The following is a 16,131-nucleotide window of genomic DNA, read 5'->3' as shown; positions in this document are numbered from 1 at the left end:
TAACTGTCTAGACCTCTGCTGCCAATCAGAATTTGGGTAAAAGTACCAAAGCAAGAAACAAACGCACAGGAAATGAGAAGTTAGATCCGAAATATCAGCCTGTATTTGGTTTCTTATACTTGTTTTTCTACTATATCTGTTGTATTTATTTTTCTGTTTTCTTTCCGATTTGTTTAAAAATAAAATTTTATACACACACACACACACACACACACACACACACACCAGTTTAGAGGTATAGAAAAATGAATTTTCAGCTGTGGTGACTTGTTTCCTCTTCTGGTTATAAAATCTGCAGCTCATCATCAAAGCCACTTCTTTACGTGAAGGTCCGTTTTGTGTGTTAAACGTGAACAGAAAGCATAATCAAGTCTTCCTTTCCTGTCACAATGATGGATTTAAAGCCAAACCAAAGAGGAAAACTTTATCCCTGCGGGGGGATAACTCGGGTTATGAGGTCAGAGTAATAGTAACAGTAATGTGATTACTCTGAGACACTCACAGTTATGTTCTCGCATTAATATGTTCCTCAGAACAGAAGATGAAGGTCGTCTGAGTGAAGGAAGCAACTGTACAGACAGGAAGTACTCTGAGCTAGTATTTTGGAAACTCCAATATTTAAACCACACTAAAGAACAGAGATCAGGATGTCACGTGCTATCATCATTGTGTGGTGGACCACTGGAGGGCTCCACTCACACCCAGTTCTCAGGAAGTGTTGTTGCTGTGTTTTGGAGGGAAAAGTATTGAGTTGTGTGGTGATGAGTTATAAACGAGGAGTGTTAATCGAGAGCTCTCGTGTCGTCTGTCTTTACCTCCACAATTGGAATAATTTCATCTTTAAATACTCTGAGGCCATCACCTTGGTTGAAACATTAACACACCACACATCAGCTCACTCTCAGTCTCAGACACACACACACACATACACACAGAGCTTGATGTGAAACAGCATCTGTGTTTAAACAGATGCACACAGACTCAGTGTGACACTTAGTTTCAGCTTTGAGCTGCATGTTTTTCAGTCTCTCTCCTTTAGGGCTGAACGATTATGGAAAATAATCTAATTGCGATTTTTTGCCCCAATATTGCGATTGCGATGCGATATGCGATTATTTTTTAAGGTATTTGTCTTCTGTATTATTAAACAAAGACAAGCAATACATCATATAGTATGGCCAATACTATATTACATTAATTTTAAACTGTTCTTTCCTGGAAGACAGACCTCTGTTATGATGACATGAGGTGATGCATGAATTGATGACTGACATTTTTATTTAACTTCTTCAATCACAACAGTATATTTGAACATACACAATAGTTTATTTTTAGCTTACAAACATCTGAGCATAAAGTGCTGACAAGGAACCCTGGTGTAAACATTAAAATGAAAGTCAGTACAATGTGCAGATTGCAGAAATATACATAAAAAAAATCAGTGGCTTTACCACACTCAGTTTTTCGACATCTGTGAACTACTAGACAGTCATTCAATTAAAAAATAATATTAAATAAATAAAACTAATAAATAAAAAATACACACATCTTACTGATCTTTGCAGTCAGTAACATTACACATAAAGTGCAAACATAATAGCAATTGTATAAACACACACAAACACGCCTTTAAAGTTTAAAGGCGTGAAATTGGACGGTCTAGCCTTCTGAATCAGAAGGCTAGTTCTGATTAGCGTCACCACTGTCTCGGTGGAGTTTAATAAACTCGGCCGTCTGCTTCTTGCTATCTAAAATATAACCAGACACTGGTGTAAATTCTCGACTGTCTCATACTTCTGTTTAATAAGTTTTCTGTTTGACGTTTAGTCAGCTGTGTGAAAACCAAGGAGGAACCCACCCGGGGGATTAATAAAGTTTTATTTTATCTAATCTAATAACTTTAATCTCAGCCAAACCGATTTACTCACGAACAAACAAAACACTGAAAAAAGCCCAACAATAACATTTTTAGGTTGTCTAAGTGACTTATATATTACGTTTAACCCGAGCAGCGAAACTCCGCGGTGATCTGAAAATGATGTGCCGGGAGTTGTGCCGTTCTCGGCCGCATCAGTAACCCTCGAGCTCCCGGCTAGCTGTCGAGCTGGTGGGTAGCAGACGCCTCTGAAAACGTCGAAGCACTTTTGCAAATATGGGATATCTTGATAAACCGAGCAGATATTTGATGTTTACACAACTACTTTCTCGCCTGAAAATATGTTAAAAGTTTATTTTGTGACCCTGAAAGATTAGTATGAGTAATTTTAAAACTTAGTAGCGGCCGCCATTGCTGGAAACTGGAGTTTGGCTGGGCCGCGCTATTAGTGATGGGTCGTTCGCGAACGAAATGGCTCTTAGAGCCGGTTCTTTGACGTGAACGACGCGAGCCGGCTCCTTATCGCGAGCCGTCACGTGTTTTGTTTTTTGTTTTTTTTTCTTTCTCTCAGCCTCTCTCTCGCACTTTTTTTCCGCTGCACTCTGCAAGCGAGCCTTGTGCTTTAGCTGGGCAGAGGGGGGGAGGGGCGGTAGTTACACTCAGTAGCACAGGAACAGAGCCAGAGAGAGAGAAAGAGAGGCAGGGACAACAACATTAGAAAGGTATAGTAATCATCCACAACTATTTTCGGTTGCAGATGATAAAGGATTCAGAAAGTTTATTCATGCAGGCCCATATGACAGAGAATATGCATGTTCTTTTTGTTTTCATATTATAATTTATATTTAATTGTGTTGTGGTTTGCAGTGTTTTGTGTTGTTTTCACTTTAAATTTGTAAAAGAAAAAAGCTGAAAATTTAAATAGTTAAAACTTGAAATGTGAATAGTTGATTTTTGTATTATGTGATTTATTTATTACATTTTATGTGGAGTGAATAAATAAAAGTATATTTACGGTGGCCCCTAGAGACAAAGCACATACAAACTTCAAATCACGTACGAACTCTGAAGCATGTACAAACTCCAAAACACGTAAAAACACGTACAAACTCCAAAACACGTAAAAACTCCAAAACACGTAAAAACTCCAAAACACGTAAAAACACGTACAAACTCCGAAGCACGTAAAAACTCAGAAGCATATAAAAACTCAGAAGCACATAAAAACTCAAAACACGTACAAAAGACAACAGAAGTGCTCCAGGATGCTGGGCGCAGTGTTGAGCCTTTGTTATCTTGTGGCTACACAAGCCAGCAAGTACCAACGACCAGATTTGGTGTGTGGTAGTAACAGGTAAATGAACTTTTTTTTAAATTATTTGAATATATATGAGTGCCTGTGTATAAATACACAAACAATACACACATTCTTTCAATTGTGTAATTTAAGTGATCTAGTAGCTCTGCTTTGGAAGTTCAGTTCATGCTAGAAATGTGTTTTGGAGTTTGTACGTGTTTTGTCTCTAGGGGTCACCGCATATATTTATATATAAACATATATAAATAAAACCACTTTTTTTACGTTAGTAATTCCTTTTGTGCATAATTTTATATTATTGTTAATAATAAATTAATTAAAGCAACAAAACAACCTGAAGAGCCGGTTCGGAGCCGAAAGAGCCGGCTCTTTTTAGTGAGCCGAACCGAAAGAGCCGGATCTGTAAAAAGAGCCGGAAGTCCCATCACTACGCGCTATGAATTCTGGGATATGGTAGTAATTTGGACAGCCTTCGGCACGTCGCTGTGACGTAATCGGTCTACAAATGCGGCCTCAGGAGGATGCAGCCCATGAATTTGGACATGTCCAGAGTATAATCGCAGCCTTTGCGGTTAGAAAATTGCACTTGATCATGTCGCGATATTATCGCAAATGCGATAAATCGTTCAGCCCTACTCTCCTTTTTATCAGACTGAAGAGTCAAGCGTCACCTGCTCACAGAGAGAAGCTGCACATGCTCTCTCTCAGTGGCCTGTAAACAGTTTGCTGACCGAGGCCAGGCCTCCTCTTTGCGAACCTCAACCAGAACCAATCCACAGAAGAAAGGTCAGCACTGTACACTGACTCTTCACACACATTTATTTGACAATAAAAGTCTTGAAACTTATTAAATCCTTCTGATTACTCATCACTCCAACATAAAAAAAAATTTTTTTTTTAAATCAGCTAAAAAAAAAAAAACTTGAAGCCACAAAGACTGTGGATCAGTTTGAACAAACTCAGGCCACCTGTGGTGTTCTTCAAACATCATGTTTTTCCTTCTTCAAATGACTTCAGAGCGACAGCACTGGGTTCCCTTCAGACTCTCCTGACCTGCTGGAGGCATGAACGTGCTGCAAAGATTTTACTGATGCAACAGAGTCTCAGACACACACACACACATACACACAAATGTCAAATTAATGTTACCACATCAGTGCTCTGCTCAGCTCCACAGGTAACTGAAAGGAAACGGCACTGTTTACATACTCCCTGTTCTCTTTTTTAAATCACAACCTTTAAAAATAGAAACCATCAATATCATACGCATAAATGGATCTTTTCAGCTTTCAGTTTCACATATCCCTAAATTTCATTTACAGGACTTTTTGGAAATAAGGTTGTATAAAAACATACAAAATTTAAAATGCTCAGTTCTCTCCAAAGTTAAAGCAGATTGTCGCGAGTTTAGGGCAATGGTTAAATATTGAAGGTTAAACCAAAAATCATAACTAGAATTGATCCCACTCCGGGCTGTGGGGCTGGAGCCTATCCCAGCTGCCACAGGGTGAGAAGAAGGGCACACCTGAACAGGTAACCAGGCTGACGCAAGGCTAACGCAGAGAGACAGACAACCTTCACACTCATGTCAGCGGACTCTCCACCAGCTGCTGAAGCAAAAACCAATTGTGGCACCTTGAGGGAAAATACATGTCACTTAAAGGAGGAGGAGTGCTCAGAGCTGAGAAGATTCAAATGGAAGATATCTGACATTTTATTTGAATCAACTAATCTTTAAACTGACTGTTACAGATTTCATGGAGGAAAAAAAGCGGGGGGAAAAGAAGGTGAAAACACAAATTGGGAAAAATATAGCTACAACATTTGTGTATACGGAATTCCTGAAGACACTGTAAGAGACAAACTATGGGAGTTTTTTTTAGAAACGTTTATTAAATTGGAGTTGTCCCTAAGTGATACGGAGCTGTGAATGCAAAGAAGTCACAGAGAGAGACCCAAACCACAGAATCCAGAGAAATTCAGTTTCTCTGTCGATTTGACTTTCCCTGGGTAAGGCTTGACACTTTAGTTTAACAACACTAAATATAATTTAGTGTAACCATTTCAGTTTAATTTTACACTGGAAGTTACAAATGTCTGCCTTAGAGAACTTGGAGAATAAGCCACTGTTCTGGAAGCTTGTTTTCCTGTTTATTTTGACTACTAACTACTTTGTAATACTTTGATTATTCATAACCTTACCGAGGAGAGGCCCCTCGTAATGCAAGAGCTTTCCTCTCCAAAAGGTTTTTGGGAAATTCTGATTTTGAGTAGAAACCACCATTCTCTCATTTGTTCTGTTTCAGTTAAAGTTCCAAGTTTTGTCAGATGTGTGTTGTGTTTTTTGTCACCCAAGGTTTACAATGTAAATGCTGTTTCTTATACAAGGCATGTCCTTTCAGCAGTATAGTTTACTAACACTTAATGTCAATGAGTTACAAAACCCAGTTAAAAGATGTAAACTTATTGCTGGAATGAAAGAGGAAAACCATCATATAATTCTTTGGCAGGAGACCCGCTTTACCAAAAAAGGGCACAAAAACCTAAACACCCCAGATTGAAATACATATTTTATTTATCAAACACAAAGGGACCCAATAGGGGAGTTGCAATTCTAATTTTAAAACAAATTCCTTCCAGCTGAGGAAGGACTATATATTTTGGTAAAAGGAATTCTAGACTCTAAAGTAGTGATGCTACTTAACATCTACAGACCTCCTGGACAACACAAATCATTATTAAGGACCATGTTTGATTTAGTTGCTACAGAGACATCAGGTGTTCTGATATGTGGTGGAGACTGAAATGTACAATTACACCCTACCTTGGACTCCTCAAACTTATCAAAAAATCAAAATCCTGAATCTCTTAGTACTAAAACAATTTGAATTCAAAGAACAGATCATAGGTTGTTTGAAATTGCTGTACAGTCGTCCAACTGCCCAGATAAAAAATAATGGAAATCTGTCTAGGATTATTACACTTGAGAGAGGATGTCTTCAGGGGAGTCCCCTAAACTTTACTTTGTCTGTACTCTTTATAGAGCCCTGGTTCAATAGATTAGAGAAGACAAGGAAATCGAGGAGTGGAGTATAAAATATGCTTATATGCAGATGATGTACTTTTGACCTTGTCCAATCCGGACTCTAGCCTCCCTAAATTGATGACTCGTCTTAAACAATTTAGCCAATACTCAGGTTGCAAATTAAATATACAAAAAACCCAAACTCTAACTTGCATCTATGTACCAAAAGAAAACATACGTAAAATGCATAATTTCAAATGGAATACTAACAAACTGACGTATCTTGGAGTCACCATAACAAAGGATTTGACAGAAATTTATAACTTAAATTATAACGCTATCACACAAAATATAAAAGTGGACTCAGGAAGATGGGCACCTTTGACAGTTTGTCTGTATGGCAGAATAGAAATTGTGACCATTTTTTTCTTCACAATTTTACCCCGTGTGTTGTTTCTTTTTCAGTCCCTGCCAATTGAAATTCCCCCGAAACAACTTAATGAGTGGAAAAGAATGATCTCACAACTTATTTGGCGAGATAAAAACCAGGGTACAACTTGAGACTCTACAGTTACCAAAAGACCAAGGTAGATTGTCTTTACCTAACCTGGAGGACAATTACGATTACAGCTTCAGTACTTGGTTAGACTTTGTGATACTAGATACGAAGCAAAATGAAAAGATTTTGAACTTACCCAATTAGACAGGTTTTACAGTCTTTATTGGGTGATATAAGCCTACAGGAAAAACACGTGTACACTAAAGTAGCTTTAAACATAGGGATTAAAGAAGGTAAAAACTAATAATTTAGAAAGGAAAGTGTGAATACTAAGATGGGCAGGATATGATACAGACTTTACACTACCACAAAGGACTTGGAAGGGTATTACAGCATACTGTAAAATCTCAGCCAAAACAGATATGGGCAGATTCTTACCACTCAGTGAAACTTACAGGTTAAATAAAACTGCTTTTTATAGACAATTGAGACACCACTTTAATAAAAATGATAAAGTTGTAAGGGAGTGGGTGCCTCATTGACATATTTGTGAACACCTAGAAAGGTAAAGTACATAAAAGGCTGATCTCTAAACTATTCATATTTACAATCATTCAGGAAGCACTACACCCAATATGTTAAGACCAAATGGGAGAAAGAAGACAAACAATAGCACGTCAAGGTCCCCTCTTTGGAGGGAATATTCCTGGAAGAATAACATTAGATTTTTCATTAACCCTAAAAATAAACCACTTCAGAATAGCAAACCTGAATCTAGTAACTGCTGGAGACAATGTGGCAACACCATGGCTGATCACTATCACATATTCTGGACCTGTCCTGCTATTAAATCTTATTGGAGAGAGAAAACAACGATTAAAAAGGTAAAAGACATTTTTGAAATGGAAAACATTTACCTTTTCTCTAAGACTCTGTAAAGAAAAATTTCAAAGATATGGTCATACAAAATGATTTTCCCATCTCAATCTCTTTTCATTTAACTTTATTTCCGGGACCTTGTTTAGTGCTCAACTGGACTTTTCTCCATTTTGTGCTGAATGGGCACTTGTGTAGACACATACAACAATATGCAAAGTTTGTATGTATGTAGGTATTTGAAGGTGTGTGTATATGTATGTAGGTGTGGGTGTATGTGTACAGTATGTGTGTATATATGCGCATGTATAAAGGAGCAAGATGCACTGTGTATTTCTAAAGAAAAAAAATAAAGTTTGAAAAAAAAAGCAGTGGAATTGAGCAAAGGTAGAGGCAAAGATTAAATGGTGGAAGTTGTAGAAAAATAAATGTTGTACAGAGTTCATGGAGGAGGTGAAACAAGCTTTCGGTGGCAGGTAGAGTTAACAGAGGACTGAGTAGTGAGAGGAAAGAGGACAAGGAGACTTAGTGGAGGAATGAGGAACTACAGGAGAGGTTAGCAAAGAAAAAGTGGGTTGATTGAAAACAGTAGACAGAAGTACACAGGCTCAGTGGACAGCAATGGTAGAAAAAGCTTATTGTGACCTGTATGTGAGACTGGACACCAAGGAAGGAGACTGGTTAGACATAGAGACCAAGCTGTTTCAAGGACTGAAATGTAATAACAAGTGAAGAGGGTGTGATGTGATGTAAGCAGTACATGGAGGAGATGATGAATGAAGAAAATGAGAAAGGATGACAGTTAGTGAATGTGATGTTTGCCTTGAGAGTGTTGATGAGGAAGTTTAAAGAAGGTCAAAAGGAGCTTCACTGTGTCTTTGTGGGTCAGAGGGATCAGATGATTAGCAGTTCAGAGAGGAACTGCGGTAAGTAAGGAGTGGCAGAGAAGTCTGTGATGGTGGTGCAGGACATGTATGAGGACAGAGACAGTGGTGAATTGAGTGGTAGGAGTGACAGGGTGGTTCAAGGTAGAGGTGGGATTACATCAGGTATGCTCTGAGCCCCTCTTGTTTACTGTGGTGAAGGACCGACTGAGAGATAAGGTCTGTGGACTGCGATGTTTACAGATGACGCCGTGATCTGTAGTGAGTAGGTGGAGGAGAGCATGGAGAGGTGGAGGTATGCTCTGGAGAAAAGAGGAGCCAGTAAGAGGAAAACAGAATGCATGTGTGTGAATGAGAGGGAGACAGATGGACACGACAGGAGTACAGTCAGTGAAGGTGGTACCACTACCATTATGAAAACATGACCAACTTTATAGAGATTCCATTTTGTCAGAAACTTCCTGTCAACTGTAGTGTTCTGTGCTATTATGAATAATGGGGAGGTGCTGTGGTACTACAACTGCGTGAATCCTGAGTAGAAGCTGTCCTCTGCTGTCCTCTGCGGCTCTGGCCTCGAGTCCTCCTGGCCAGCTAAATGCACTTTAAGGTGCCCATTAAGCGAGCGTTTGGCCTGGAAACTTTTCCCACAGACCCTACAGGCGTATGGTTTCTCCCCGGTATGGATCAGCATATGTCTCTTAAGGTCCACATCCTGCATGAAGCCCTTCCCGCATACCTGGCACAGGAAGCGGCGCTCCTTGTTGTGAAAGCGGACATGTGTGTCCAGGGTCTGTTTTTGGGTGAAGCCTTTCCCACACAGGCTGCAGGAGAACGCCCGCTCACCCGTGTGGATTTTCAGGTGTGTCTTCAGGTTGCCACTCTGGTTGAAAGCCTTCCCACAGAAGCTGCAGCTGTAGGGTTTCTCCCCAGTGTGGATCCTCAGGTGCATCTGCAGCGCCGATTGGCCCGGGAAGCACTTCCCGCAGATGCTGCAGGTGCCGCCAGCCTCGCGGTGAGAGCGCAGGTGGGCAGCAAGGCTGTCAGAGGACTCATAATGGTGTCCGCAGAGTCCACAGCGGCAGTCCGTGTCTTGCAGGTGAGTCGCCACGTGTTTCACTAACAGGGTCTTCCTATCAAAGGTGTCACTGCAAACTTTGCAGCGGAAGGACGGTATTGAAGTGCGGTTCGTCTTAATTCTGAGGCTGTCGTTCTTCTGATGAGTTGCCATGTGTTGCCGCAGACTGTTCCGTTTACTGAACTCCTCACCGCAGACACTGCAGGTGTGCACTGCTGAGCTCCTGTGCTCCTCCATGTGGCGCTCCAAAGAGCTCATGTGACAGAAGGCACGGCTGCACTCTTTACATTTGAAGGCTTTCTCTTCTGCGTGGACACGCAGGTGTGATGTCAGGTTGCCCTTCTGACTGAACTTCTTGCCGCAGAAGTTGCAGCTGTACGGTTTCTCTCCTGTGTGCAACCGCACATGCATTTCCTGGGCCAGGATGGAATGGAAGGTTTTCCCGCAGAAGGAGCATGTTTTGCTTTTGTCCTGGTGCATCTGCAGATGAGCCTTCAGGCCATCAGCAGAGTCCAGGCATTCCCCACAGTAACCGCAGCGAAAGTCTGGGTTGCTGGCACAGGTGTGCAGGACGTGTTTGAGTAGGAAGCCTTTCCCTTGCAGTGCCCGGTCACACACGTGGCAGCTGAAGCTCTGAGCCAGACTCGAGCGCCTCCGGTTGCTTGTGACACTGAGCGCCGGACGGCTACGCTTCTTCCTCCTCAGAGGTCTGAGAGTCCGCCTATGTTCAATCCAGTCACTGTCCGGGTCTCCATCGCTGCTCTCAGAGAGGGGTGGGTGGTAGGATGGCGAGGGCGAAGGAGGTGATGATGGACAGGAAACGTTGCTGCCATCGTGCTCCTCTGGATCGGAGGGATCCTGGTCTGTGGGGTCGTTTGGGTCATACAGCGTCACTGACTGCAGAGGATCTGAGGAGGAAAACAACAGTTGTCAGCATCAATCAGATCAGAACACCTGAGATGCACCTAGTGATGGCTGAGTTATTGCAGCTAGGGCTGGGCAATATGAGGAAAATCTGATATCACGTTTTTCGGGGGGGGGCTACATCACGATACACAATATATATCATGATATGTTAAATAACCTCCAAAAACAAATGCTATTTTCATATAGTGCCCAAAATTGCACTGGTATACTCATTCAAATCGACAATTAAATTTTTTTATTTTTTTTATTTTTTTTACTTAAACACAAAAAAAATGTGAATAAATTGAAATATTTTATTTTAACCAGTCAAAGGTTTTTCACAAGTGACTATACATTACAGTATAGGTATGTCCCAATTCATAGGCCGCATAGGACCTGGCCTCCGCGGTCTATGTGGGCCAGGTCCTTTGAAAGCCAAGTAAGCCAGAAGTGTGAGGCTGTTGAATGGGACGGTCTAGCTTTCAGATTTGCGTCACCAGCTGTCGCGGTGGAGTTTAATAAACTCAGCCGTCTGCTCCTTGCTCGCTAATATATAACATGACATTGGAGTAAATTCTCGACCATCTCACATTTCTGTTTAACCATTTCCTGTTTGACGTTTATTCAGCTGTGTGAAAACTATAACTTTAATCTCAGCTAAACCGATTTACTCAGAAACAAATAAAACACTGAAAAAAGGACCCGACCCATCCTTAAAATCTGGGGAAATGAAGAACACAGTTGTTGGCCGCATTTGGAGCAGCCTTCAAATTATGACAGCCTTCGTCGCCTGGCCGTGAGGTAATTGGCCTTCAAATGCGGCCTCTGAAGGATGCGGCCTACGAATTGGGACATACCTTATGTCTCTTTCTGTGGTCAACAATAGACCTTTAACAAGCAAAAGATCATAGAAACAAAAAGTACATCAAGCAATAAATTCACGAGACAATAAAACAATTGAGATGAAAAAGGTGCTCTTTTGTGCTTATAACATATAAAAACTGTAAAATAAAAAATGTGATGACCTCAAATTACAGAAATAAAAGTCTAGAGAGCGACCAAGAACCTTTATAGGTAATTGCAGCTGGTTTATTTAACATTTTCTTTAGTGTGTTGGGAGACGCTGATATGTGGAGTTTAAAACATTCTTAATTTTGTAGTGGATGACGTTTCAGCTGGTAGAATAAATTTGTGGTACTGCTACCTTTTGCGGCAATATTTCACTCTAATATTTCCATGGCAATTTATACCTGATGATTGCGATGAAGTCATTTTTAACCATCATACGTGGAAAAACTTGCGATACATTGAGTATATTTGATATATCACCCACCCCTCATTACAGCATGGAGCATTTTGAGATATGTTTTGATCCATTTCCTCAGAGGCCGCTTTCGAAAATCAAAACATGTACTGAATGAGTGAGCTTGTTAGATGAAAGTTAGACTGACTCAATGCTCCACCCTGTGGTGGAAACAGGTATTACAGTAACTACAGTAACTGACCCCAATGGTTCTTTCTTCATCTTCTGTTTTAGTTACATTTACACGGTTTTCAACTCCTTTTAAAAACTGGAATTTTAATTCCTTTACTCTGATTTTATTTATGATAGGTCCTGACATCAGCTGGATGAATGCTTTCAGATGTAATGCAGATCGAAGCACCTTTATTTCCAGGTGTTACTCAGTCCAATCCAACAGGTATGATAATGCCGAAATGCCAAGTGTTTGGTCTACAGAGGGTCTTTGATTTTGAAAAAAATAAACGGGATTTTCTGTGCTCTTCCTGCCCTCCTCATCTACTTGGTGCAGATCAATGCAATTTACATTAACATATGGACCATTTTCACCCCAGAGCACCGAGAATCACCAGCTTTGGTCTGAGCATATGTGATCAGATTCCTTTATTTGGAAAAAATGAACACAGAATCAGGCTGTGTGGTTTGTGTTAACCTGATGCGGAAGCATCTTTAATTTCTGACTTAACCTGCTAAGATTTCTGGGCTGCTTGGAGCATCAAACATACATCATACCCGCGGAGCAGTGAACAGTTTAATGTATATTTAATGTATATTTTTAAGATTAATATTGTCATGGTGATGATTCTGAAATACTTTAATGCACATACCTGCACACTGCACAGTCACCTTAATCTCAGCTGTCCTCTGACTGGCTGTTTGCACAATGGAGGTATTTCCTGTGTGTAGAAGAACCTTGAAGTTAAACCAGAGAAGAAACAACACACAAAAATACACTGGATAATAATATAACAATATGTACATGCAAATCCTAAAATCTGTCCCACCAGCAAAACAAACACATTTTAATTCCCATCTATAAGATGACTGACTCATGAGTGACCATAAAAATCCACATAGGAAAGCTTAAAATAATCTATAGAATGTTTTTCCATGAAAAGCAAAGACATGAAAACATGTTTTAACCTGATGGAGACCTCCTGTTCTTTAAGGTGGGCCCCTTTTAAAGAATTTCAAACTCCCCACGCAGCTCAAAGCTGCTCTGCTCACAACAAAGCTGTTGGACCTTTTTAAAAGTGACGCAGCAGCATTGAAAAAATCCAAGTATGCAAATATCGCTGAATCGTCATTGTCACGCTCACGATTTCCACATAGATTTGTGCGTGTGCACTGTTGGTAAATGAGGACCACAGCCTGTGAACACACCTCACCGTGCTATCAGCTCTGTTACACAAAGCGGAAGAAGCATGAACATGCTCCAGAAACATCGCCGTCTCTTCAGAACCAAAAAACCGTTTAAAGTGGACTGAAAAGTGGAGGGAACAGCTGATGACCCTCAAAGCCTTTTTTTTCAAACACATGTGCAGGTGGTTACATATGGTTAAAATAATTCAAATGCAGTAAGTATACACATTTTTCATATAAATACAGTCTATAACTTGATTATTGTCTGTAGCCCACATAATTACACACTTTAGTTACATAAAACATGTGAGTTTCTGTATAGCCTGTATAATAAATAAATATGTAGCCCAATAACTATAAAACCCAGAAAGCTACACAACATGGGGCGGTTCATTTACAAACACAAGTCTAACTTAAGTTTCACACCGTTTTTTGTTAGAAAACAATCACATTGTTACAGCTTAAATTACACAAAATGTCAGAAATCTGCACTGTTATGAACAAAAATTTAAATCTAATTTTTCATGATTTGTTGGATGAACCCTCTGAGGTCTGAAATACAACCGGCCATTTTTGACTCCTTTTGAGTTTACGTTTGTATTTCACCCTCAAATTGTTTCATTTTATTTTTTCCCCTTGCCTCGTTTGGTATCTTTCTTTTCAGCTCAACTGAATTTTTTTTCACTGACATACTGCATTAGTATTACTGATCTGAAATCACACAAAGAACTTAAAATCCTAGTAGTATTTCTTTACTGTAAAAAAAACCACAGACATGTTGAGTAAATTTTTATAACTTGAAATGCAAATATAAAATGTACATTTTGGAAACATAAACAACAATTTATCTAAAAATGCGGCCAATAGACCTTTTTTTATTTTGTACAACCATTTAAAAATATTACTAAAACTAAAATGAGAGAACAATCAGGTGTTGCAATAAGATGCCCCACAAATGTTGTGTGCCAGTAAAAACAGGAGAACAGCACAGGGATAAACCTGCAGGCCTGACAACAGGAGGTGTATCACTCCGCTGGTTTTCTACTTAGTGACAGTGTTTACGTTGCAAATGTGCCTTAGTGACATTCATTAGTGCCCTCACTGACACACAAAACAAAACAACGACTACACAACAGAACAACTACACAACACAACACACTAAGTATACACTCCACACTAAACGTCACAAAACTCTCCCCTCTTCCTAAACAACCAAATCCCACGTGTTGACTTTTTTTTTTAATTGGTCGACATGGTACATTTTTCCACCGATAGGAAACATGTGGCTTTATTTCTTTCTTTACCGTTTTTGCGCTGTCCTTAGAAAACGCTTAAAACACACACACACACAAACGTGACGACAGTATTTAGAAAAAAGCATGGCTTATATATATATTATCATAACTCTGGATTTACTGGCCTGTAATTAAAATGTAAAAACTTTGAAGTTCGAACTTTCAATGTGGGCTGAAATAGAGACTCAGCGTGGCTGCAGCCTGTTTCTATGTCAGCTTACATCAGTCATGTGATTTGGAGGTGCAGCGTGTCCGTGGACCACAGAGGGTTAATAACACTCACCTTCCTTCCATTTCCACAGTGTAACATCCAACCATCTGTGTAAAAAGCGAAATTCCCAAGGTGTTGTTCAAAATGTGCTCTGGCACAATCATAACCATCACTTGCTACCAAAAAAAAGCCGGTCCTGCTATGGGCTGAACCATTTGTTAATGGTGGAGGGGGGAACACTATGCAATATATTCAGTTTTAGCATTTATATTCACTGTTGACTGTAACTACGCTCAAACTGTTAATGCTATCTTATTTTAATAAACAACACTGTCATATGCAAAACTGGGGTGGCAAGGGATCATTTTAGGGTGGCACTTGCCACCCCATGCCACCCTTCTAGATCCGCCCCTGGTGTTACACGTGCTGGAAAGCAGTGTGAGTAAAAGCATCGGCCCCAACAGGCTGAAATAGTGCCAACCGCCAGTAAACCGTATGCAGAAGAAGAAGAAGAAGAAGACTGAAACAGTATTTCTGCGGTGGCGCTTACACTGAACCTTTATGACCGATGAGACTGCAAAAGCTTATTAATTCGAAGATCAAATATTTCAGATTTCTGCTGACTGGAAAAAGAGAACGATCAGCTATGTCTCCGTGGAGCCAGTAACTCATTAATCGGTGACAATAACCAGCTGGTTAGCCCATACCGAGGGTCCTGTTTGTGTTCTGCGTGGGTCCTGCTTGCGTTTAGCGCGACACTGACCTGCCGCTTGCAGCCGGACTTCGGGCTTGAGCACGGCATCGAGCAGCCTCCTCTGACGGCAGATCTCCCGCTCCGAGCGCTCTACTCTGTCCTGGTACTCCGCCACGGTCTCCTCCAACAGAGCGACGATCTCCTCCGCGGCCACCGTCAGCCGCTCGGTCAGCAGCGCTCTCATCGTCGGGAGCTCGGCTGCTTCTTCTCCCTTCTCCAGCCGCAGCAACAAGTCTTCGGCGGCGGCGCTGATCCGCTCGTGGACCGACACTCGCAGCAGCTGCACGGTGCACATTCTGCGGCTTCTCCCTGCCGGGAGCCTCCGGGACAAAGAGAGCCAGCAGGAATGTAAACACGCTGCGAGTTCCGAGTCGAGGAGCGCGGTGCGGAGAGAGCGAACAGCGCCCCTGCTGAAGCGGAGGCTGTCGGAGTCAGAGGAGAGTTCCGGAGTCTCCTTGCTACTTTCTGGTTGTGCGGGACATTTTTAGCCAGAAGTTAACGGCATGTGAGTCAGCAGCTGAAGCTGGAACAGATCAGAAAGCCCTGAGAAAAAGGTTTCACATTCAGTGATAGCATGGTTTACTCCAAATCTCAGCAGGGTCATTCTGGTGATCCACTGACAGGTGCCCCTTCACCTGTCAGTGGATCACCAGCTTCCTGACTGACAGGCAGCAGCTGCTGAGGCTGAGGAGCATCACAATGCCACACACAGACCATCAGCACCAGCCTGCCCCAGGGGTGTGTTCTCTC

The 16,131-nt window shown here is 41.1% G+C and overlaps 1 protein-coding gene across 1 annotated transcript; it reads right to left on the bottom strand.

Annotated features, from left to right (window-relative positions):
• Positions 1 to 5,751: 5,751 nt before the first annotated feature.
• LOC146644200 (uncharacterized) lies at positions 5,752 to 15,697 on the bottom strand. Its single transcript, XM_085395113.1, has 3 exons — positions 15,391 to 15,697; positions 12,587 to 12,655; positions 5,752 to 10,461 (listed from the first exon to the last, which is right to left on the bottom strand). Exons 1-3 carry the CDS (start codon positions 15,674 to 15,676, stop codon positions 8,993 to 8,995), a joined length of 1,824 nt encoding a protein of 607 aa, XP_085251239.1. The 5' UTR covers positions 15,677 to 15,697; the 3' UTR covers positions 5,752 to 8,992.
• Between the last annotated feature and the right edge of the window lie 434 nt (positions 15,698 to 16,131).

The sequence above is a fragment of the Rhamphochromis longiceps genome, linkage group LG22 (genome assembly GCF_057381845.1).
Source record: "Rhamphochromis longiceps isolate RC_006_pf linkage group LG22, R_longiceps_female_GT1.1, whole genome shotgun sequence".
Taxonomy (NCBI): domain Eukaryota; kingdom Metazoa; phylum Chordata; class Actinopteri; order Cichliformes; family Cichlidae; genus Rhamphochromis; species Rhamphochromis longiceps.
Note: the sequence above shows the minus strand (reverse complement) of the source record. Positions and strands in the feature narration are given on the sequence as shown.

Coding starts and splice junctions, on each gene's coding strand:
- LOC146644200 (XM_085395113.1), bottom strand. CDS start 15,676: ATGTGCACCGTGCAGCTGCTGCGAGTGTCGGTCCACGAGCGGATCAGC. Junction 12,656..15,390: donor AGTCCGGCTGCAAGCGGCAG/GTCAGTGTCGCG, acceptor TTCTACACACAG/GAAATACCTCCATTGTGCAA. Junction 10,462..12,586: donor GGTGACTGTGCAGTGTGCAG/GTATGTGCATTA, acceptor TTTCCTCCTCAG/ATCCTCTGCAGTCAGTGACG.